Source organism: Saccoglossus kowalevskii, chromosome 13 (genome assembly GCF_978046115.1).
Source record: "Saccoglossus kowalevskii chromosome 13, keSacKowa6.1, whole genome shotgun sequence".
Taxonomy (NCBI): Eukaryota; Metazoa; Hemichordata; class Enteropneusta; family Harrimaniidae; genus Saccoglossus; species Saccoglossus kowalevskii.
The window spans coordinates 13,914,104-13,940,281 of record NC_140653.1 but is presented as its reverse complement, the minus strand read 5'-3'; the positions used below and the strand labels follow the sequence as shown (position 1 = coordinate 13,940,281).

General features: G+C 34.3%; 3 protein-coding genes across 3 annotated transcripts; 1 reads left to right on the top strand and 2 right to left on the bottom strand.

Moving 5' to 3' along the window:
* Positions 1 to 1,188: 1,188 nt before the first annotated feature.
* On the bottom strand, positions 1,189 to 11,923 carry LOC100368619 (U6 snRNA-associated Sm-like protein LSm6). The gene is made up of 4 exons (XM_002732756.3): positions 11,838 to 11,923; positions 8,916 to 9,055; positions 6,381 to 6,494; positions 1,189 to 1,652 (listed from the first exon to the last, which is right to left on the bottom strand). Exons 2-4 carry the CDS (start codon positions 9,004 to 9,006, stop codon positions 1,618 to 1,620), a joined length of 240 nt encoding a protein of 79 aa, XP_002732802.1. The 5' UTR covers positions 9,007 to 9,055; positions 11,838 to 11,923; the 3' UTR covers positions 1,189 to 1,617.
* A 257-nt stretch (positions 11,924 to 12,180) lies between these two features.
* On the top strand, positions 12,181 to 16,570 carry LOC100366347 (cyclin-dependent kinases regulatory subunit-like). Its single transcript, XM_002732742.4, has 3 exons — positions 12,181 to 12,361; positions 15,261 to 15,388; positions 16,010 to 16,570. The coding sequence occupies exons 1-3, from the start codon at positions 12,303 to 12,305 to the stop codon at positions 16,054 to 16,056; spliced, it is 234 nt and encodes a 77-aa protein (XP_002732788.1). The 5' UTR covers positions 12,181 to 12,302; the 3' UTR covers positions 16,057 to 16,570.
* A 3,508-nt stretch (positions 16,571 to 20,078) lies between these two features.
* LOC100368464 (ciliary microtubule associated protein 1A-like) lies at positions 20,079 to 22,785 on the bottom strand. Its single transcript, XM_002732755.4, has 4 exons — positions 22,734 to 22,785; positions 22,064 to 22,174; positions 21,725 to 21,838; positions 20,079 to 20,637 (listed from the first exon to the last, which is right to left on the bottom strand). The coding sequence occupies exons 1-4, from the start codon at positions 22,783 to 22,785 to the stop codon at positions 20,159 to 20,161; spliced, it is 756 nt and encodes a 251-aa protein (XP_002732801.1). The 3' UTR covers positions 20,079 to 20,158.
* Between the last annotated feature and the right edge of the window lie 3,393 nt (positions 22,786 to 26,178).

Genomic DNA, 26,178 nt, shown 5'->3' with positions numbered 1-26,178 from the left:
GAACTTCATCGCATATCAACATATTATGATAGTTGCATCCATTGTCTTATAAATCCTTGATTAATTACATTAGTAGGTAAAGCACAACAAGAACTGATCCAAAGAGCAATAAATTAGTATGAACTTAGGGGGTGCTCTACACAAGTACTTAGCTTGGTCAACTTTTGCATTGTTACCAATATTAGTGTAATTAATTTGGTGTAATTTTTTTAGGATATTTAAGTACTGACATCATACAACATACTATTTGATTTAAAAAAAAATTGTGATTCTTGCTAAAATTAGAGAAAAGAACTCATTATCCGTATGTGTAAAATAGGCATGCTTTGTTTAACACTGCTCTCTGTGGAGAGGCGTTTTGTAGTTTAAGACTTGTCAGCAAAAAGCCATAAATCCTGAATACTCAGTAGGCAAACTCTAGAAAGCCACCTTAAAAAAGAAACTTTACTTTGATAAATACATAGAAAATGAAATTGCTATGATCGCCATTTTCAATTTGCTTTCACATTTTCACATAATTTTCGACTCTACATCTGAAAAGATGCTGAAACAAAGAAGTCCTTACGCAGATATTGAAAAAAAAATACAATAGGTTTATAACAAAGATGTCAAAAATCAAGTTCACATCTATAAATTTTAAAATGCATCTGGTAAAAGAACAAGATGGCGTACAAGTTTGATAATATTTCAATCTTGTACACAACATACTGTAGCCAATTGTATTCTTGTCGCCTTGACTTACTGTCTAAAAAAACGCAGTTACATTTTCACTGCAAAATCAATTTTGACAGTTTTCCCTAACTTGAGGGTACTGTAGAATCAAAATAAATATGCACATGCTTTTAAATTTGTGATTTCCAAAAAAAAAAAAAAAAATTCACAAAACTAAAAATGCGATTAATTTGTTTTGTCTAATTGTAGTTTTCTGATAGTATCTTTGTTATTTATCGTTGTTGAGAGATGCACTATACAATAAATGCAAGTTTGGGTTTAGTTTCATTTTCATTAGAAATGTAATAGAGCAAATATGACATATCAACGATAGATAAAAGATAAGGACATCCAACTTTCATAACCATGCAAGGAGTGATGAAGAACTAACTGAAATCACACTATGTGAACTCCTGTCTTTTTGAGTGTGCAATTTATAATTGAATACAAACTTCACTCCATGTGTATCAATAAAACTTCTTTTGCTGATAGTGTTGTGGAACAGAAAAGGTTGTGGTTATATTCAAGATCTTGAGAAACACAACGCAACCGGCATAATTTCTCCCACAGACTTGATTACATTAGTAAAGGATTTGTAGAAATAGCTGAAATTTGTCGTTCTCACGTAAGTCTTATGAACAGTACTAGTAGTATTTTTATCATGTCATGCCAGATAAATGCCCTTAATCCTTAGTTATTTAGTGTCAATCAATAAAACTTAGCTGATGGACACTATACTATGAAAATAGTTACTGTAGAATACTTTATTTTCACTTGGAATTCACTTTTGCTATTTAATTCGAGCTAAAATAAAGTATTTTACAGTGAGTACATGGTGTAAACTCAAAAAAAGAAATTCTCTTCTAAGGTTTCATGTATAAATAATCACAGCTGACTTCAACATGGCTAGTATTTCCTCTTCTGTGTACTGATATATAAGACTGCAATGAGATAAAGGTAATACATTACACTACAGTGAAATATACCCTGAACGTCACACATGGCACTTTCTTGGGTGGTGGAGATTTATTTTTAAGATATGTCAAAGTTGTGCTTCTTGTGATGTTCATGAGCAGTCTGGTGGGCTTTCATCTAACATGTTGCACACATTTGCATCACTCATTTATCACATTTGTATTACACATTAATCACATTTGCATCACTCATTTATCACATTTGCATCACTCATTTATCACATTTGCATCACTCATTTATCACATTTGCATCACTCATTTATCACATTTGCATCACTCATTTATCACATTTGCATCTCTCATTTATCATATTTGCATTACTCATTTATCACATTTGCATCACACTCTAATCACATTTGCATCACACATTAATCACATTTGCATCACACATTAATCACATTTGCATCACACATTTATCACATTTGCATTACTCATTTATCACATTTGCATCACTCATTTATCACATTAGCATCACACATTAATCACATTTGCATTACTCATTAATCACATTAGCATCACTCATTTATCACATTTGCATTACACATTAATCACATTTGCATTACTCATTAATCACATTTGCATCACACATTAATCACATTTGCATCACTCATTTATCACATTTGCATCACACATTTATCACATTTGCATTACTCATTTATCACATTTGCATCACACATTAATCACATTTGCATTACTCATTAATCACATTTGCATCACACATTTATCATATTTGCATCACTCATTTATCACATTTGCATCACACATTTATTACATTTGCATCACTCATTTATCACATTTGCATCACACATTAATCACATTTGCATCACACATTAATCACATTTGCATTACTCATTATTCACATTTGCATTACTCATTAATCACATTTGCATTACTCATTAATCACATTTGCACGACACATTTATCACATTTGCATGACACATTTATCACATTTGTATTACACATTAATCACATTTGCATCACTCATTTATCACATTTGCATCACTCATTTATCACATTTGCATCACACATTTATCACATTTGCATTACTCATATATCACATTTGCATTACTCATATATCACATTTGCATCACACATTTATCACATTTGCATCACACATTTATCACATTTGTATTACACATTAATCACATTTGCATCACTCATTTATCACATTTGCATCACACATTTATCACATTTGCATTACTCATATATCACATTTGCATCACACATTTATCACATTTGCATCACACATTTATTACATTTGCATCACTCATTTATCACATTTGCACCACTCATTAATCACATTTGCATCACACATTTATCACATTTGCATTACTCATTAATCACATTTGATTACTCATTTATCACATTTGCGTCACTCATTTATCACATTTGCATTACAAATTTATTACATTTGCATTACTCATTAATCACATTTGATTACTCATTTATCACATTTGCGTCACTCATTTATCACATTTGCATCACACATTTATTACATTTGCATCACTCATTAATCATATTTGCATCACACATTTATCACATTTGCATCACACATTTATTACATTTGCATCACTCATTTATCACATTTGCATTACTCATTAATCACATTTGCATTACTCATTAATCACATTTCATTACTCATTTATCACATTTGCGTCACTCATTTATCACATTTGCATCACACATTTATCACATTTGCATCACACATTTATTACATTTGCATCACTCATTTATCACATTTGCATTACTCATTAATCACATTTGCATTACTCATTAATCACATTCGATTACTCATTTATCACATTTGCATCACTCATTTATCACATTTGCATTAGAAATTTATTACATTTGCATCACTCATTAATCACATTTACATTACTCATTAATCACATTTGCATCACTCATTAATCACATTTGATTACTCATTTATCACATTTGCATCTCTCAATTATCATATTTGCATTACTCATTTATCACATTTGCATCACACATTAATCACATTTGCATCACACATTTATCATATTTGCATCACTCATTTATCATATTTGCATCACTCATTTATCATATTTGCATTACTCATTTATCACATTTGCATCACACATTAATCACATTTGCATTACTCATTAATCACATTTGCATTACTCATTAATCACATTTGCATGACACATTTATCACATTTGCATTACTCATTTATCACATTTGCATTACTCATTTATCACATTTGCATCACTCATTTATCACATTTGCATCACACATTTATCACATTTGCATTACTCATTAATCACATTTGCATGACACATTTATCACATTTGCATCACACATTTATCATATTTGCATCACTCATTTATCATATTTGCATTACTCATTTATCACATTTGCATCACACATTAATCACATTTACATGACACATTAATCACATTTGCATGACACATTTATCACATTTGCATCACACATTTATCATATTTGCATCACTCATTTATCATATTTGCATTACTCATTTATCACATTTGCATCACACATTTATTACATTTGCATCACTCATTTATCACATTTGCATCACACATTAATCACATTTGCATCACACATTAATCACATTTGCATTACTCATTAATCACATTTGCATTACTCATTAATCACATTTGCATGACACATTTATCACATTTGCATTACTCATTTATCACATTTGATTACTCATTTATCACATTTGCGTCACTCATTTATCACATTTGCATTACAAATTTATTACATTTGCATCACTCATTAATCACATTTGCATCACTCATTTATTACATTTGCATCACACATTTATCACATTTGCATTACTCATTAATCACATTTGCATCACACATTTATCACATTTGCATCACTCATTTATTACATTTGCATCACTCATTAATCACATTTGCATCACTCATTTATCACATTTGCATCACTCATTTATCACATTTGCATCACTCATTTATCACATTTGCACCACTCATTTATCACATTTGCACCACTCATTTATCACATTTGCATCACACATTTATCACATTTGCATCACACATTTATCACATTTGCACCACTCATTTATCACATTTGCATCACACATTTATCACATTTGCATCACACATTTATCACATTTGCATCACACATTTATCACATTTGCATCACACATTTATCACATTTGCATCACACATTTATCACATTTGCATCACACATTTATCACATTTGCATCACACATTTATTACATTTGCATCACTCATTAATCACATTTGCATTACAAATTTATTACATTTGCATCACTCATTAATCACATTTGCATCACTCATTTATCACATTTGCATCACTCATTTATTACATTTGCATCACTCATTTATCACATTTGCATCACTCATTTATCACATTTGCATCACACATTTATCACATTTGCATCACACATTTATTACATTTGCATCACTCATTAATCACATTTGCATTACAAATTTATTACATTTGCATCACTCATTTATTACATTTGCATCACTCATTTATCACATTTGCATCACACTCTAATCACATTTGCATCACACATTAATCACATTTGCATCACTCATTAATCACATTTGCACCACTCATTTATCACATTTGCACCACTCATTTATCACATTTGCATCACACATTTATCACATTTGCACCACTCATTTATCACATTTGCACCACTCATTTATCACATTTGCATCACACATTTATCACATTTGCATTACTCATTAATCACATTTGCATCACACATTTATCACATTTGCATCACTCATTTATTACATTTGCATCACTCATTAATCACATTTGCATCACTCATTTATCACATTTGCATCACTCATTTATTACATTTGCATCACTCATTTATCACATTTGCATCACTCATTTATCACATTTGCACCACTCATTTATCACATTTGCACCACTCATTTATCACATTTGCATCACACATTAATCACATTTGCATCACACATTAATCACATTTGCATCACACATTAATCACATTTGCATCACAAATTTATCACATTTGCATTACTCATTAATCACATTTGCATTACTCATTTATCACATTTGCATCACACATTAATCACATTTGCATCACTCATTTATCACATCTGCATCACACAGTTTCAACATGGTGATTATATTAGATTATTACCACACTCTAATATAAGGAAGTGGTCTCGCAGTTGTGGACGATCATAGAAGTTGGGCAAGGATATTTGTGTTTCCAGAGTAAGTTTAGATCGCCACTGCAGGGTGAAAATGTGTAATACAACGTGATGGAAAAGAAAAAATATGTGACATGAATGTGACCAATGGGTGGCATGAATTCGATAAATTCACAACCAAATGCGATAATGTGGATAAAGCTGACAATAACAAGTATGCTATCATTCCAAAAATTGAAAAATAAAGGGTGTCACGTGGTGTGAGTGTTCAAATTTCAATGCACTTTATAAGTGTTGTACGCAACACAAGTATGCAAGTATAACAAGTATGCTATCATTCCAAAAATTGAAAAATAAAGGGTGTCACGTGGTGTGAATGTTCACATTTCAATGCACTTTATACGTGTTGTATGCATGCATACCCATATAGTGAGTGAGACAACTAACTTCCTTCCTTTAAGATGTCAACAACAAATTTTTGAAAAATTAGATTTAGCCCTCGAGTATTGAATAAATTAATTCTTACCATTATTTCCCCGGATAAAAGCATCACCATATTTATTCTTAAGTTGTCCATTAACATATTCTTCTGTTTGTTCTAATGCTATATTCATGTAGCCATCTAAGCATGCTAAAACTCCTGAAGATAATGAAGATGTACAGGATGCATGATGGAAGAAGGAAGAGGACAAAAAATTACAACTAAATTTGGACATCTCGACAATCCTACCTATTTTCAGAACCAAACAAAACTAAAATCTTGAGAGACTGCCTTATGATCCAGCACTGGATCATAACAATTGCTTTAAATTTCAGACCATTAGATGACGGTATATAAACGGCCCCAATTGGAAATCTTTTCACCAATGGCCATATAGACAAATTATGTACTGTAAATTAATCTTCATGGACTGGATACGGCTTTTGTCACCAGAGGTCATACAATGGAAATAAATGAGGGCCACAAAAGCTGTATTCAGTCCATAAAGGTTATAATAAAAATAAATATTAAAATAAATTGATTCAAGCTACTTATGTTTTATTTATTTCAGTTATTAATCATATTTCTGTGATTAATTCATATGTGCACACTGTTGATTGATATTTTATGATTGCTCTTTAATGCCATCAGATTATGGTCCTAAATATCTTTCTGTATTCGACAGCTTCTTGTATCTATAGCTAATATGTTTAAGGATGTAGTAGACTTTCGTTGGGCAAAACAGAAAAAGCTTGATAAAAATAATAATAATGATTAATGACTAACAATATTTACATGTTATTGTAGCCCTTGCAACACTCTATCCAACAATTATGATAACACGAATGTCAACATTAAGTACGTCACGTGACTGTTAAATAAACAAAATCAATTGTTCTGCTATTTTTACTTTTACTAGAAAACGAAAACAGTTAGCCAACACATTTTTATGAGAAAAGAAGTACTACAATATTCTCAAACATAATGTAAAATAGTTTCTGAATTGTTTGGTTCTTTTACAAAGTGGTGGAGAAGAATTCTGTAATAAATTATATTGTTCCGTTTTCAAAAGTCAATTAGTCATGAAATATTACTGATACTTGAAAAAGATTTTATATTTGTTTTCAATTGATCTTGAGTTCAATCTCTGAAAAAAATCAATGAAATCAGACAAGAACTGTTTGCATAATCATGATTTTTGTGTTTTAGACACGTTACTTTTCAAAGGGCACAGTCGAGAGGATATTTTCTGTTCAGTGCGTCGTATTCAGTTATTTGTTGATTTTTGAATATCAAAATAACCCATTTAGTATATGGCCGATAAAGTTATGAAAAAATCGATAATTTGAAGCATGTGAAAACAAAGTATGGCCGCTCTTGAATAAACAGTGTAATCACATTATCAATTTAAGTTTATTTGCTTGACAAGTTTAGTTTTGAGTGTTATACCATATCACAACAAACAATTGTTTATGTACAAAACGTGATATGTGACCGTTAAACTTGAACACTGTCGTGTCTACGCTTCCTTTCTCGTAAGCCACTGCACCCGAACCAAGCGAAAATATCATCAGAGCAGAACTACATAATGAGATGCCAATACTCGGTTCAGCTACGCTTTTGAAAGTCAGTCTGCGTCCCACATGACACAATGGATCTGATTAGTCTATTTTTGACTACCTTGTATTCTTAGCCAATCCGCGTGCATGTGTTATGTTCGGAAGGTCGCATGTGCACTGGAGAATATTACGATGGTCAGCCAGATTTGTAATCAATATATCCAGTTCGTTTCACCGCAAACATTGCCTGATACTGCAGACTTCATTGGCGATATTTTTCATTTTGACATGCTCATCCTGTGTGTTGATGTGTCATTCAGCCTCCAGTGACAGTATAGTGGTGTCATCATCGTCAGCATTTGAGGTGGTTACGGTGGTGTCTTCAGCCTCCGGTGTGGTGGAGCAGATGTCATTCAGGTATTCACTCGACTTGTCTGTTGTCGACTCGTTCAACTTTGTTTCGTAGAGGGACTGTGTTTCGTAGTAAAAAATACGCTTTCTGTTATTCATAAACTTGCAGGTTTCGCTTGTCATTGGAACACTCTTTTTCCAATTTTTTTCCGTGCCATTTTTCAAAATAAACTTGGGTCAATACAAAATAAATGAGCAGTAATATATAGTTCAGAAAAGCGATGCGATGTGATGAACTACCAGTAACGAGTGAGTGCATCCAGTCATTTGACCGGACGCGTGCATGCAATGTTTATTTGCGGGATTAAGCTAATTACAAATGTTATTGTTTTGGCTCAGAGGGGCTTAACCAAGGTGTATATTCCCGGGATTACCGGTACTTGTAAATTATTTTTAACTTTTTTAAAAAGCTGCCTATAAGTATAAGTCACAGTTTAATAAAACAAAAAAAATGAAAACAAAAACACCACCGAAAGTCTACTACATCCTTAATGTTTTATTTAATAAATGCATAATTTCGATAGATAATAAATATTCTACACCAATACCCGGTATTGCATAGCTTAAAGAGCATGTACACATGTAATCTATCAAGCATCTCACCACTCACCTCTATAATCCACACCAGAATTGAGTTTAACGACAACAGGTCTACCAATAATCTGTTTAAGAAAGTCACTTGGTGTCTGTTTACGACTCATGTTTAGATCTGATATGAAACCTTAGTCACCATACATATGAATATATGGACTGTAATAAAAAGAACAAAATATCAATCAGATAGTACGTAGATACAAAGAGATGAGAGACCACACAGGAATAACCAACTCTAGTATAACAATTAATGTAGCATCTCTTGGTTACGTGCACGGTTACGTTTAAATATCCCAAAATGAGTTACCTCGCGCATGATGTATAAAATAAAAAAAAATGTGAATTATGATTTTCAATAGACAAACTTCAAAACAAAAATATGACAAAAACCAAACTATGTGCAGTACAACATAAACTTGTTGCTTTCGAACAAATTTAATACATGATTTTGAAAATAGCTTACCAAAAGTCTCGCATTTGACGGGAAATTCATTTTTTGCAACTCAATCCAAGAAAATGAAAATATGATATCTTTGTTCAGTGATTTTATAGAAACTTAAATTACAGTTGAATCAAAGCAGCCAATCAACAAGAAGTACTCACCAAAATAATTTGAATATGTTCCAATGTAATTCAATTTTCAGTTTAAATTGTGAAATTGATAAATATTTATGAAGATGAAGGAAATGCCTTTGTTACAATGAGAATACTGCATGCTTCATCACTAATCCAGAAACTTAATCTGAACCTACATATTTTGAAGAAAACTTCAGCATCTAAATTTTAATTATTGTGCTCTGCCCTTGATTTGCGATTTCCATTTTTGCAAACTTTTGTCTCGTGGTGGCATGTCATGCGATTAATTTCTTCACCCTCAGATATTACGGGGTACTTCTTGACCTTCACTATGGATGTTTACTCAGCTGAAGCTAGCAGACACTCCCAGCAGAGAGTAAAAGCTAGCAGACACTGTCCATCAGGCATACAAAAGCTTTGAATCACTATTATCATATCCGTTTTCATTGACTAATCAAAATATTAATTTACTTGGATTATATTCATTTTAAAGAGCAATTCTATAAAATTCTATTGCTTGTATATGTACGTATACACTATACCTAATATTGAAACTGTTGAGTGAGCCTTTTACGACTTGTGTGGTACGAGTGAATACATTTGTTCGAATTGCTCTGTTAAAAGGAGATAGTTGTCATGGCACAGCCTGCTTGATCATCTATCTTTTTTTTATATATACATGTATATTCGTGTCTTTCTTTTGTTTTTGTCTTTTTCTAGTTCTAGACCATTTTATAGTCGTAATTTTGTAGTATGTTTGTTATCATTGATATCTTGAAATAGTACAGTTGAAGTATAGTTGTTACTTTATTAGAATTAATCAATTTATTGTGAGAATTTTGTTAGTTTTACAATGTCAGAAATGTAACCCTTTTCATCTTTCCGAGGACAATACAAATCTATTAACTCATAACAACCTACTGAAGGAGGTTAAAGGTTACTACAACAAAAATTACAGATAAAAATTAATCAAATTACAATGGCCAATAGTTTAAAAGACAACTAAAAACAGACTAAATTGAAGTTAGTAATGGAAATATATAATAAAATAAAATGGGACGCCAACAAAAAAACTATAAACTGAGTATAAAAACAAGAACCCAATGAACACATAATAGGTATAAAAAAAAAAGTCATGACTAAGTAGGTGCTGCTGTCTAATAACAAAGCTGCATTTCAAATATTGTGCCAGAGGAATTGTTAAGTTATTATTTGACATTATTTTTATGAATTTATTTTCAGGTGCGAGATTGGTAAAGTCAGGAATAATCTTTTCAGCTTCGTGGTATAAAATGACCCTCTCTTTACTATATACTGGGCATATTATGAGGAAGTGATGTTCATTTTCAATATCATTTTTATTACACAATTTGCAGATTCTGTCGCTACTTTTGATTCTGTTGTGTCTTCCTTTTTCAATTTCAACTGTGATTGCTCAGTCTGAATTTAGTTAGGGTACCGGTACTTTTCAGTTCTTTATTTTTTAGCTTAATTAAGTAGTTTTCCAAAATGAAGTTTGTTTTAAATTTTTTGTAAGTCCTCAGTTTGTTTTTTGTATTAGTGTTTTGTCTGTTATCATCATTAATTGAGTTAATCCAATGCTTTATAAATACACTTTTTATTTTATCAAATATCCGTGACATTTGTGACGATTTTAGCTCCTTTCCAAAGGATGTTGTGTGTTCTCAATAAATCATATTATGATATGGGAGTCATAGCGATCTACATAATGCATGTAAAATACATTATTTGAAATATTTGAAATTGAACATGCGCTGTGCAATGACCACTACCCTTTAAAGTAATAGTCACTGGCTGTGCTGTGTTTGAAGTGAGTCCCATGCAATACATATACATGTTTGTTTACACAAAATTCGAATACATGCTGCATGACAACTACTGCCCTTTAAAATGATTAAATTAATTTGTTTCATTAATTAATTTGTTAATTTGATTCATACCTTTTGATTGATAGACAATGTCTGCTAGTGTCTGCTACTTTCCACTGACTACTGGGAGTGTTTGCTAGCTTCTGTCGCCGAACAGCGAGTCGGCGGCTATCAGGTGTACAACTTGGTTGTAGTGGTAGTAAATGAATTAACCAACATCGTTACGATAGTTATTTACGATATGGTGGAAGCCATCCATCCATCAATAAATTTCTTGCATTTACTACATCGCCAGCTAACAATTGTTTGTGCATGGGCAGCGGTGTGGGTGAGCAAAATGTGTTCAAGTTGACCATTAACACGCCGATATCTTCCGTACGTCAAACGTTTTGGTCTGAACATGGCTGTAATAATTAATAACACATTGTAAAATGATTTTTCATTTCAATGTACAGATACAAATAATAGTTTACCTTGCACGAAATCAGTTCTCATCTACCAACGATCATTTATATTTAATACCTCATGACTTGACGAACAGACTTGTAAATAGCGCCCCCTACAAGGTCATAGGTCAAACTGTTTAAGCAGCCCGATCTATCAAATTCATAACAGTTTAAAATAAAAGAAATGTATTTGTTACCAATAATTATTGAAATGTTAGTAAATTTATAGTTCATTGTAGTGTGTTATCATTTAGCTAGGATATGTTAAAATCTGATTTTTTTAGATTTGAATGTAGCTGTAATATTGACCAATGACTGAAACCTACGTCAAAACCACGTGATTCTGGCTGACCAATAACGGTTGGCGGCATATTTGAAATCGTTGTGAATGCGCGTACATTGAGCATTTCTTTCCGTCTGTGTTGCTTATACCTCAATTAACATTTTTGCTGCAAAACCTGCCAATTCTTGAGCTGTTTCTACATTATCACAATGTCTTCGAAACACATCTACTACTCGGATAAATATTTTGATGAAAAATTCGAATACAGGTAAGGAAAGTGTTCATCTTCGTGTATACGATAATTGTTTTCAAACTTGCCAGCTATCTGCTAATGTCTAAACACGTTTAAAGTTCAAACGACAAAAAGTAGCTAATTTCGCCCCATAACGAAACAATGAAACTTATGAACTAGTTGTACGTTTTTAGCATCAAATCATTTCAGAAACTAGTCCGGTCATGCACGGAGCTAAAATAGGTCATGTAAAATGGCCGCTTTATTATTTGTATTTGTCAACTGGTCCTTGAGGTGGGCCTGGTGTTTCAACGTAGTTCTATCCGCTTTTTGTCGTGTGTACATGGTCCGTAGAATTTGTTCAAGGGCACTGATGCCACAATTGACTGACGTGACTTCGAATTGCCGCAGTTTGGTCGTGTCATTATTAGAGCCATGAATTAGTTACATCGTCAGTTTCCATTCAGACCCATTTTATTATAAGTAGTACTTTCCACGTTTACTGTAAAGAATCCTAATATTAGTAAATTGTTAGTTTGATCTTCAAACTATCTTCGCATTAATTGTTATTCAGGCTTGTGAGGATTGAAATTGCCACCCAGGTCAGGGTCCCTCCAAGGTTGAACGAGCTTTCGGCTGAACTGGTCATGAAATCACTATTTTGTCAAAAAATACAGCCTACCATACAAGAGTAATACTAATTTATACAGTAAAGCGTTTAGCCAAATTTATTTTTGTTAACTCCCTTATCAATTTAGCTTTTCATGGTGGATGGATAGAGGGGAGCCCTGCAGGGTTTCATACTTGTGTGCTCCAGTCAATGTCAACCCCCCACCTCAGGGTTTAGTGGGGGGTTTGGAAATTATTGTTGAAAAATTTGTCAAATGCCCCACCTCCTTGGGCAAGGATAGGCAAATCCCCACCCCAAAATAAACCCCCAGCATTTCCCCCACATTTCCTCAACCCTGGGGAAAGCCACTGTCCGCCATGCTTGCTATCAGCAGAGTACTCAACGAACGTATACGCATGCGCAGCTAGCGATGACGGGACACGAAACAAGTGTGGATAGCTCCTCGTCCTCAATGTTGTTTGCTCTACTACAGTAGTATCACTGCATATTATTCTAAACCAAATCCATTTTGACCAATCGGGTAAATTCAGAAATTGGCAATTATTTCACTGACCATATACAGGGGTACCAATGAAAGTGTAGCTTTTTAATGAAAATCACAGCTTTGACACAGTGCAGCATAGCTTGGTCAGGAAAAGCTTAGCTGCAGGAACGAAATCCGCTAGTTTTGACATCGAGAACTCGAGCTTTGAACATATTTTGATTGTTGAGGGCGTACACAACATGGCTGCCTCCAAAAGCAACGTTAGCGACGGTAAGTATTTTACTCGTTTTCTCAACAAAATCACCAAGTTATGCTGTGTAATATGCCGCGATCAGTGAGGTTCAGGTTCAATTTCATTTCTAGAAAGTTTCAGCCACCATTTTACGAAACTCGCAGAGAAATCTCAATTCCAATTTTCGAAGCGAACGGGCTAGCAGGACGTCTTATTCTTATACACGTACTTGGATTTTATGACAGTGTAAAGACGTGGTGGCTTGTGCATAAATGAAAGGAAGAGAAGCTAAATATTCATCTCATATGATGCTAACTTTTAAATCTTCGTGAGCTTTTACAAACTCTCGAAAACAGACATTGTCAACACTAGCCACCACGTCTTTACACTGTGACAGTCATTAAAATCCAAGTACATGTATAAGAATAGGACGTCCTGCTAGCCTGTTCGCTTCGAAAATTGGAATTGAGATTTCTCTGCAATTTTCGTAAAATGGTGGCTGAAACTTTCTAGAAATGAAATTGAACCTGAACTTCACTGATTGCGGCATATTACACAGCATAACTTGGTGATTTTGTTTAGAAAACGAGTAAAATACTTACCGTCGCTAACACTGCTTTTGGAGGCAGCCATGTTGTGTACGCCCTCAACATCAAAATATGTTCAAAGCTTGAGTTCTCGATGTCAAAACTAGCGGATTTCATTCCTGCAGCTAAGCTTTTCCTGACCAAGCTATGCCCACGGTGTCAAAGCTGTGATTTTCATTAAAAAGCTACACTTTCATTGGTACCCCTGATATACATGTAACTAGAATGTGGGTGATATACAAGCACATTGTGGGCTTCTTGGTAAATGTTTGCACCCACATTTAGGATTCCAGTTTGTACAATGGTATGCCCCTTGGCCTCATACTCGTGTCCATAGCAGTGATTTGACTACTTCAATAGGTAACCTAATATAGTGTCGTCATTTTTCAGCAAGCAATATATCATATTTGTTTATAAACTTGTAACTAGCAATTTTTGATAAGTAAACTGAATATGGCATAAAATATTTGCCTCATTTTACTTTTATTAACATGTCAGGGTTACCGTGCTCTACGCATTCACGGTGGTCAATATCCATGATGTACAGTATCATATAAATAAGATTACCAGTACTTGTTAAGCAATGATAAGGGGTGGGCACTTTCCCGTATGTAACCCTGAGTATAAACATTGCGCAAAATTGGGGGGGCAGGCGCAGAGTACGGTAAACCAAATGAACTAATATTGTTATGTGATTTGTGACCATTTTTCTCAAATTGCAGTAGGATTCTACCTTAAATTAAACTCGTATTTTTGTTATTGCCTAGAAATACTGACCATTTTTGGTGTTGGACTGCAAACTTTGAACTGTTCGTAACACCCATTTTAGAGCAAAATTGAAGCTTTTCACTCTCGCCTAACACTTAAATTAGAGTGGCGTCTAGAATAAAATACTTGTGTAATTTTTATTTTTGAAACAATGACAAGTTAGTAGAAAGACCTGTAGAGGTTGTACCTTTATGCTGCTACATCAAATCAATAAAATGTCAATTATGTTTTAGGCACGTGATGTTGCCCAAAGATATTGCCAAGCTGGTTCCCGACTCTCACCTGATGTCAGAAGCTGAATGGAGAGGCATCGGTGTACAACAAAGTCAAGGATGGATCCATTACATGAAACACTCTCCAGGTGAGAATTGGCTTTTATTGTCAAGTTACTAGATTGGATTTGACACTAGTACTATCGATACATATATTTTTCATAATTGATCAAGTGATAGACAGTTTTGTGCAAAATTAGTTCATCTTTAGTCGAAAGTTTAATCAACATTTTTGTAACTTTTACATTGCCTTAATTGTATCCAACTTAACTTCAATATGCTTGTACATTAATTTTGTCCATAAATATAAAAGCACCACAGTCGGCATGCATTCAAATTACATGTAAACAATGTATTAAACAATGTGTACATTGATTGCATGGGGCCAATATTAAGTGTCACTGCAAGTACAGTAGTGCTTTAGGGATGGAAATAAAAAAAAGTGCTAATTTTTAAAGAGCACATGCCAAGGAAATAAAAAAAAAATCAGCAGTATTCAAACTTTGAAACTTTGTGGACCACCCATCCCCACTTTCCTCGCTCTCCTCGTAGCATTTAATTTGGCTGCCTTTTTAGATCGGAATAGAACAAAATACATAAAAAAAAAATTTGAGTATCAAAACTTTGAAGTGAATATATATACAAGGATTCCTGTCCCAAGTGTGCCGTGAAATTTTATTTACTTTGTTACCTCGTTCTTTTTTTTCTAGAACCACATATACTTCTATTTAGAAGACTTAAATCAAACTACCATTGATACATGATCCTGGATTCTGTGGAATAAAACAGTGCAATCATACATCATGACGAACAATTATACCTGCAGAAGAATGCTAAATGAACCAGCAAGCTTCTTCTCAAAATCCCTCTGACATCAAATCTGAGCTCCTGACATGCACTGTGAACTTGCCTCGTCTTTTCTGCCATTTCAGCTTATTTATGGTTAAACAGCTTTCATTTCACCGAACAGTCATGTTTTTGTCGTGTTTACTGGTAAAGTTCAATTTCCATTCCACAATTCAAATACTGTTGTACATACTGAAAACTGATTTTCTAGAGAACCACTATCGAACTGTTACAATCAAATCAAGATATTAATTGCCTATCACTGCCCTGTCAACTTTTTTTTTCTAGTTTCAGTTCTGGTGGTTATTTATGTAGTTATATAGATGTAGTTTCCTTATTTTCTTTGTAAATTTAGATACTAGTTTAATTTCTGTAATTTCTGTTGAGTGTATGGAAATAAAGTTTATTTATCGTTTTGATGTTTAGCAAGGTGGTTCACAATGTTTGCTGTGCATAATAAACATTCTACAAGTTTGGTTTGGTGGTGTGCTCTCAAATCCCAAAATCAGGCGATATCTTGCCCCTTAGATTGAGCGATTGCATGTTTTTTCAAATACACTATTTTTTTTAAATATCATTTATATAAATTCCTAAAACCTGTGTTTCTCGACCAATCAGAAATTTTCACTACTGTACTTCCCAGAGTATAAGCCCAAGGGCCTGAACATGTAAAATCGAAAAAAATAACGGTAAATTCCCCATTCCAGAGTCTGACCAGTTTTCTTAAGGTCTATACAATGTAGATAGATGCAGGTCCATGGGCACTCGGAGTGACAGTCTTGGCTAGATAATGTTAAAATTTTGGAACATTGTCAATGCTGGAACATGCTCAAAAATAGATTTTAGAATAGAGGAAACCGAGGTATGTTTTTAGTTGATTAAAAGATAAAAGTTGTATACTGGTATATAGATTTAAGACATTGAAAGGAAAAATGATCTAGATTTACTGTGCTACACGTATCTAACACTACATTGACTTTTGGTTGTATGATTCAAGTTGAATCGGGAGTATGCACAAGTTTATCATGCAACTGCCACAATTTCAGTACACTCATTTAACGAGAACAATGACTACAAATTCTAATAATTTGTTAATAGTACATTCCATTTGAAAATAGGAGCATGGTCTATATAACCTGACATTCATAAATGATGATGAATTGGTAAAAATTGCACTGTATATGGGGAAATGTTTGCAATTTCCTGTTTTCTGTTCCTAATTATCAGTGTTAGTAAATACACTTAAATAAATCCAGAAAGCACCAAAATGGTCTTTTAGAGTTGTGAATTTTGTGCAGAATTGACAGAACACATTAAATGTCCTCAAAGTATGAGTACCAGAGTATGGTGCAGTGAGTTTATCAATATATTGTCAAAGTTGACTGAAATTTGGCCATGTATTCGCATTTTGTCAACGAAATGACTGAACAAAATAGATATTGTTAACATGCCAGAGTCCTAATTTGTGTATTAACAAAATGGCTGCCCTGTCAGTTGTCTTGGATTGCATTAAAACTTTTCTGGATGTGCCTGAAGGAAGTTTGAATAGCTCAAAAGGGCGAAAAGCCATATTGTATAGATCTTGGTGACTGTATCAATATATTAAGCAAAAATAAGTACTTCGGTGCTAATATTACAATATTCTAAGGTTGATCAGAATTGGCCAGCACAAATTGTAAAAAATAATGCTAAACATATAAAAGTGGCATTCAAAGTTGAATGAAAGTTTTTTTCTGCAAAAAAAATCATTGAATATATGATACAATCAGTTGGTGAGGAAGCTATTGCTATTTGCCGTGGTCTGGCTCTATTAAGTGTTGTGCATATTAAGGTGCTGGTGAATGTACCGGTATGCTTCAAATGTAGTTTAGCCATAGATTTTGAGGTAGCTGCTGATGCTCTGAACCAGGGATGAGAAAGTACTCTAATTCTAACTGGACTTGGTTGGATGCAAACTATTGTCGTACCAGTACCTTATTCAATAAAGCCATAATCTGCAGGGCCAAAATGTTTCTACCATATTGGATTTCACAAATGTTATTGGATAGAAAAATGAGCCATAGAGGGAGTTTTTTTTGCAGGGGGCTACTTGTATCTTTTCCATACAGCCTGTACTAACATTAATTGTAAACCTCTCCTGTTTTCATGCAACATGAACGAATTTTTTGAATCTCCAAAATGAAATGCTGTTCCCTGTAACCCAATATGTATGATCCTCGTACATTCCACAGTATTACCAGTATGAAAATACTACTTGTGCACGAACAAGTAATTGAGGCGAGTTAGAAATCTGCACAGAAATTAATAAAAAAACAAATGGCTGCTAATCGGTCATTTTTGTTGAATCTCAAAGAAGTTATGATGTGCACATCTAACCCAGTATGAATATTCCTGGTACAAAGTTTGAATAAAATAGTGTGTCCATCTACATGTAATGATTCTGGACATGTTTACAGACTGCGATTTTAGGCGAAATGGCCATCAATTCAACAAATTTAATCAAATCAACAAAATAACTATCATGCAGTGTTACCAGGTTTTTGGTTGTGGCACTCTGTCAACTTGTAACTCGATGATGCACGAATGAATGAAAGTTGCAGCTTGCTATCATAATTAGCATAGACATAAATAAAAACAAAGTTGTCGCCAATCAGCCATTTTTTTTTCAAATCTCAAAAGACATTATGCATGATCCTTATACAAAATTTGAATGAAATCGCCCTGTTCATCTCCGAATTATGGCTCTGGACATGTGTAAGTATCAGAATTCGGCAAATCTGAGGACCAAAATGGCCATTTTTGATCTAATGGTAACAATCAACTTGCATATGTAAGTACATGGTGTCGGGGGGGGAGGGTGTTTACTCCCATAGTTGAAGTTTGAGTATGTGTCGCTGTTTTGACCCGCATTTTAACGGCTGGATTTGTTGCAATATTAATTAAAATATCCTGCTGTTTTTGACGCTCTTCATAGATAAAATGATTTCATCCATTGTCAGTACATACACCTGTAAGATACTTCTGAGGGGGTAAAGTGTATGTATATTCAACTTGTGAAAAACTGTGACTAATGAGTGGTTATAAAATTGAATCTCTTCTCATTAACCTGCAACCAAGGAACGATATTGTGTAGCCTGCACTGCAAAACCCAGAGCCAATTTTAGATCAATTTGGACAAAAAATGCATACCCCATCTTAGATCAAAGGCTATCAGGCAGACCCTATTTTAGATCCAATATTTGTCCAGCAGACCCCATTTTAGACCAAAGTATGGTCTTAGCATATTAAAAGAACACCTAAATTATCTCAATAAATGCATAATACATTAAACCTTACAAGTATGCATTGCATTCTGGGTGCATTCCATCAAAACTATATATAGCTGAATACAAGGAAGTCCCCAGTTGACTAAAACATTTTTTTGAAAAAGTCATTTTGACATTGTGGACCCCATTTTAGATCAAATCCCTGAAATGTGTGGATATTATTTATGACCAGCTGGCTGAAAAAAACACACCCAAAGAGCGGCACATCCAAGTAAGGTGAATTGTAAGGGGGGTGCGTTCGCGCACAGCTTCTTTGCATGGTCCATGGAGGCTTGCACGGTCTACGGTCAAACACGTTAGAAGATGAGACTCATGCCATTCTGCAATCTACACTTTGAAATTACATAGTGTATATTGTTATTGCTTTATAGCCATAGAACTGACATGTATACCTCCCTGGTTACTGTAACCGACTAATCAAAATAAAAGAACTGAAGATTCGTATATTCCCAACAAGTTTGAAGGCTCCCGTGCTAACTGTTGTTCTCGTCCGTGCGTGAATGCAATGCGCCGATATAAGATTAGTTTAAATCTTACTTAGCCCGTGCTTGGTAGAGCATGTACCTCAAATCACCACCCAAACACGACAATGAATTACTGCCCACTGTCCTTATTCACATGTCACTTTATTACATGATTGTATCACCATACATGATGTTTACACAAACGAAGTTCAGTGATGTTTAATTAATCGGCATCTATAAACAGTGGTGTGACGTACTCCGAATGACGTATTCCCAGTGAATAAATTGGTGGTTTGGGTTTATTTACAACTACTTTCTCGGGACTGTAAGCTCCAGGCCCTGGTTTCTGCGTACCATCGCCGGGCATGTAGCTCCGACTAAGCATAGAATACACTGGGGCTTTGCTAGCGTTAACGTCTGGTGCCGTGGCATTGTAGCGGCCAGGGCCAGGTGTTTTAGTCAGATCTGTAAGGTAACTACCCGTCTTTGCCTGACCTGTCATCGAATAGCTCGGACACGATACGTTGTTGGGTACTTTAGGACCCAGAAGTGGTGGCAGTGTGTAGCTGTTTGGTGCTGGCACGGCGTCACGTTTCCTATATCTAGTCCTTGCTCCCATAGAATACGATGGAGCATGGCGTTCACCTTGAGGATGAACTTTTTCGGGACAATAAGCACGAGGACATGGTGTTTTAAACTGATCTGAAATAATAAAAAATATATAATGACTGATAAAAACTAAAATATCATTTGATTGTCAAAAGCCTCCCGGTAATTGATGGATTCAGGAAGTCACTGTTGTCATTATTATTGTTGTTGTTTAGTAATGGTTACATAATTTTATGTCATTATTGCAAGATGACCTAAGTACTCCCTAGCACCATGCGAATTGTTAGATTACACCCGGTTTCGATAGATATTTCTATATAAACATAATATAAACATATTTATAATCCGTTTTTATAATCTGTAAATAACGGTTAAATTATAAGACACCTATAAACACAAGATCAAATAAAGTTGAAGCCATGAACAAATTACCAACACGTATAAAAACGTTGAAATAATGACGTTTGACACCGTGACGTTGTAAAATTTTGAAACAAAGCAAAACTATACAATAATAAGGAGGGAAGGGATTAAATAATGGCCAAATAATTGCTAAATAATGAAATATGGAAAGAGTGTGAAATTGTCAGTAAACTTTTTAATGACCCAATAAAAATAGAATATTTAAACAGTCTAACAAAATAGAACAAAAAATGATATAACGTTCAAATAATAATTTTAAACAATTCCAAATAATTACCTAATAAGTATATAACAATTTAGATACGGTGTATTAATGATCACACACACGCAATAAACTTGAAGTTCATATAATGAAACAATAATGTAACAATACCATTTATGATCTTATAAAACTGGATCATGACCGCTTCCAAGCCCACATGACTAATTTATACTGACGTTGGTGGCGTGCTTTGAGGATCCCGTAATCAGTCTATGCCACATGCGACATTTTACCGCTCAATCCGAGGGATTAGCGTTTTTAAAATAATATGTAATCTTAACAGTTTAGCATTTTATGTATTTGTGTACTTTATATAAAACATGATATAAAGTAAATTCAGCAAACATAAGATAAATACCCACAAAATGTTGACAAACTCACAAGAGTAGGTCTTAAGTTCCAATGCGTCACGGTTAGCACTGTCTCTCTAGAGTGACTGTGCGTGGAGGAATCGTGAGAAATACGTCAAAAAATCTATAAAAAGAAAAAACTTACTTGGATCTATTTGCCTGCCAAGTATGGAGTAAGCAGGGGTGCCGTCTCTGCCGCCTCGTGTCACACGAGGATCAATGTAGTACCCTGGACCGGGGCTGCAATCTTTACGAAACACTAAATAAATAGAAAAATTATATGTTTAATTAAATAGAATTTGCATAAAAAGTTGAACTGATCAATGAAGACCGGAAGCATTTGCTCATGCATAAGTCCCATTGGTGGAAAATAATCACATGTACTTTTTGGTCAGGACAAAATTACAAAAATAGTCTACCGGACACCCTTATTCCCCCGAGATCGAATAACAAATTACATTGTATGATCTTTATTAAACCTTACTAGAATTTTCCAAACGCTGTCCAAATGAATAGGCTGGTCTCATGTGCTTCGTATGATCATGTTTGATGAACCCTACAGACGAAGGTAAGGCATATCGACCTGGACCGGGACCTGTGGAAAAAGTTAGTCGAAGTTAGTATCAACGCGGCCCGTGGAAAAATGTGACATAAACAAACTTTAAAAATGCGCAGGAGAATGGTGCTAGGACCGATAACTATAATGTATACATAGAAAATAGTAGTAGATAATCGTAATCCTTTGTAATTATTCAATACAACATTTTGAACAAAGTATCCTTTATCAGTGCTAGAACTGAATCATAGTATGAGAAGTCGAAGAAAATAGAACTTGTATATGGTTGTCACTTACAATGAACTAACCAATTATACCATTCCGTTACAATTTATAAAGATGTATATTTTGAACATCAGTAATTTATTTTCATGATTCAAATGTTAGAAATATTGGGAAATATTGGTGAAATGTCAGAAGGTAAGATGAAGATAAATCTGCATCATAAAACTAATAACTTTATCGTCATCGCACCCCAACCTCGCTTATCAATACACCAAAAGATGATCCTACAACTGACTCTATGCTGAGCCTCGAACCTCAGATAAACTAGTTTTTCGTTGTAGCCAACTGTTATCAGAACGTATATATGACCAACCTTTCTCCCGTGCAGCAATGATCGGCCTCGCGTTCTTATTATCCTCTGCCATGTCGCACTCAAACAGGACTAATTTTTGTGAAACGTTTTGCCGTGGCCTTTTTGTTGTAGAACGATTGTTACGTTGTCAACGCGTCATCAATGACCATTCTCGGAACTACTCGGAACAGAGAACGTGTATCCGCATTGACGCTGCAGTTCGGCGTCTCAGCGCTTCCGGTGACGACACAACGCGTGTATCCGTTCTAATATTCTAGCGCCCATGTTGGTGCGCATGCGCCCTCATCTCAATGAGTCTGAGACTATATACAATATTTGAACACGATAAATAAATTATTTGGAGAGAATATATTAAAATCTGAGTACCCTTTGCGTCTAGTAAATGTATTTGATTTATATCCCGTTGTTGACGCCCAAGTCGGCCTTTGGAAGCAACGTGTGTATGGCGTCATCATGCAAATATAAAGCCCAATTAACTTAATTTGTTGATGGTGGAAAACATTTAATATTTTAATCCAGTCAGTACGTCAAAATGGTGGATACAATTAGACACCTCAGCGTCTATAGTTGACTTTGTACATAGAACTTGAAAAACGGGTTGCTAATTAAATTATATATTTACGTTTGATCCCTATTTCACTATAACTGAAAACGTAATAATAATTAGTTATTTTTACATGATATTCTGCATGGAAGTCGTAGACATTTTGTTTTGTTGCGACAGCTGAAGTAACAGTTGAACGGTAGGTTTTTTGAAATCGCGACCTTTATTCAATTGTATAATGCGATTTTGAAGTTTCTATGGTTTGTGAAAATTGATTTACTCGTGGTCAAGCTTGAAGCCTGTAAAACCACAGAACAGATATAAATTTGTGTATATTTAATTGTGACTCGTATTGCCATAAGCATAAATTAGTGTTAAATGTATGCACTTTTGTGGTTCACTTTCATTCTGTTTTTGAGAAAAACTGTAAAACAATATGCATAAAATGTCATAGCAACGGTTTCAAATTCTAAATTTTGTTGGACATCAAAAATACCTTGTAAGACACTATATATTTGTGTCACCATATGTCAGCGAGCAACATTTTGAGATATTGAAATATATTCGTTCCATAGAAAACAATGGAAAAATGCACGGTAAAACAGACAAAGCTTGCTAATTTCACTTCAGTTTGTACATTAATTTTTATTGTAGGGGTACCTCTAGTAGTCCACAAATTTCGTCTAATTGTTGGTTGGAACATTTTGCACAGATAAATAAGCCACAGGTTGTAAACAACGGGGACATCACTTTTGATTCAATGTTTGAGCAGCATTATGCTGAAAATGGTAATTGTGGAGATTTGAATGATTGGATCACTAATGATGAAATTATCAAAGCAGTGAAATCACTGAAAAATGGGAAAGCTACTGGTCCAGACGGAATTCCTGCTGAATTTTTTTAAATGTTCTGTAAATCATTTATTACCACTCATGAGTGAATTATTTAACAATGTTTTTGAAACTGGGAAATTTCCTGAAGGGTGGTCACGTGGGGGTAATTATTCCACTTTTGAAAAAAGGTTCAAAATCTGATCCCAATAACTATAGGGGAATCACATTATTGGATGTCTTCGGGAAAATATTCTGTAGCATACTAAACAACAGACTTTATGAATGGGCAGAGGATACTGGGGCCATCTCTGGAGTGCAGGCAGGATTTCGTAAAGGTTTTTGTACTGTTGACAACATATTGGTCTTGTATGCAATCGTTCAAAATTATCTTTAAAAAAAAGAGGAAAATTTTACTGTATATTTGTTGATTTTGCCAGAGCTTTTGACTCTGTTGACCATAGCCGACTTTTTATCAAATTACATAATATTGGCATATCAGGTAAAATGTTAACCATTGTCAAGTCAATGTACAGTGATGTCAAATCGTGCATCAGACTTGATGGTGGGATTTCTGATTACTTTCCTTGTACTATTGGTGTTAGACAGGGCAGTGTATTGAGTCCTGTTCTTTTTTCTTTGTTTATAGATGAATTATATAATATAATTGGGAATGTGGGATACAGGGGGGGGTTCAGCTAACGCAAGAAATGTTTGATTTATTTGCTTTATTGTATGCCGATGATGTAGTCATATTTGCTGATTCAATTGTGGGATTGCAGCGGTTGATTAATATTTTAGAACGCGTTTGTATTAAATGGAAAATAACTGTAAATAAAAAGAAAACTAAAATTGCAGTGTTTCGGAAAGGTGGCCATAACTCAACTAAAGAAAGATGGTTTATGAATGATGAACCAATTGAAACTGTAAATTCCAACAAATATCTTGGGTTATTGCTGTCACGTAGAAACAGCTGGTCTAAAGCTGTTGCAAATTTGGCCGCACAAGCACGCAAAACAATGTTTTCTTTATTTAGTTTTGAGTATAAAGTTGGTATACTTAATTATGATGTTTATTTCAGACTATTCGATGCTTTAATTTTACCAATTCTTTTGTACGGGGCAGAAATTTGGGGGTTTAAGCAATATATTCAGGCTGAAAGAGTACAGTTGAAATTTTGTAAATATTTTCTTGGGGTTGGTGACAAAACATGTACTGAAGCCGTACTTGGGGAATGTGGGCAGTTACCTATTTTTGTAAACTCCTTGTTAAAATGTATAAAATACTGGTTACGAGTCACAGAACTTCCTGAAGGGAGGGTTGTAAAGCATGCTTACAGACTAATGTATAAAATAGATGAAAATGGAAGGACATCATGGGCCACTGAAATTAAAAATATACTTCATATGTACGGCTTTGGTATGGTTTGGATATCCCAGGGCGTGGGGGACTGTAAACCTGTTCTTGGCACAGTAGCGGGTAATTGATATTCATAGGCAGGATTGGTACAGTGAAATATGTTGCACTGCCAAACTAAGGTCATATTGTAATTTTAAAACCATGCTTGAACCTGAAAGATATCTTTTTGTAGTCACAGAGGCTAAACACAGACATGCTGTAGCACGCATTCGCTGTTCTAGTCATAGATTGCGCATTGAAGAGGGGCGCTATACAGGGTTGGAAATTGATGAAAGAATATGCGAGTTTTGTTTATCTAATGTAGAGGACGAATACCATTTTGTTCTTATTTGCCCATTATTTCACTCTATGCGAAAACAGTTAATTCCTGAGTATTTTTGGCATCTTCCCAATCCAGAAAAATATTACAGTCTAATGCGCTCAAAATCAGCAAAAGTACTACGTAATCGTGGTAAATTTCTACATAAAGCATTCAACCTTAGAAGGGAGTTTTCGTTACTATCGGTATAATAATTTTGTTATATATATATATATGTATTTTACAATTTCTGTACATTCTCCAGTGCTTGTGTATTCTTTTGTTTTTTTGTTATGTATAGTCATATGGGCCTGTAGCCTAAAAGACAATAAACAATAATAGTTATCATTTTTT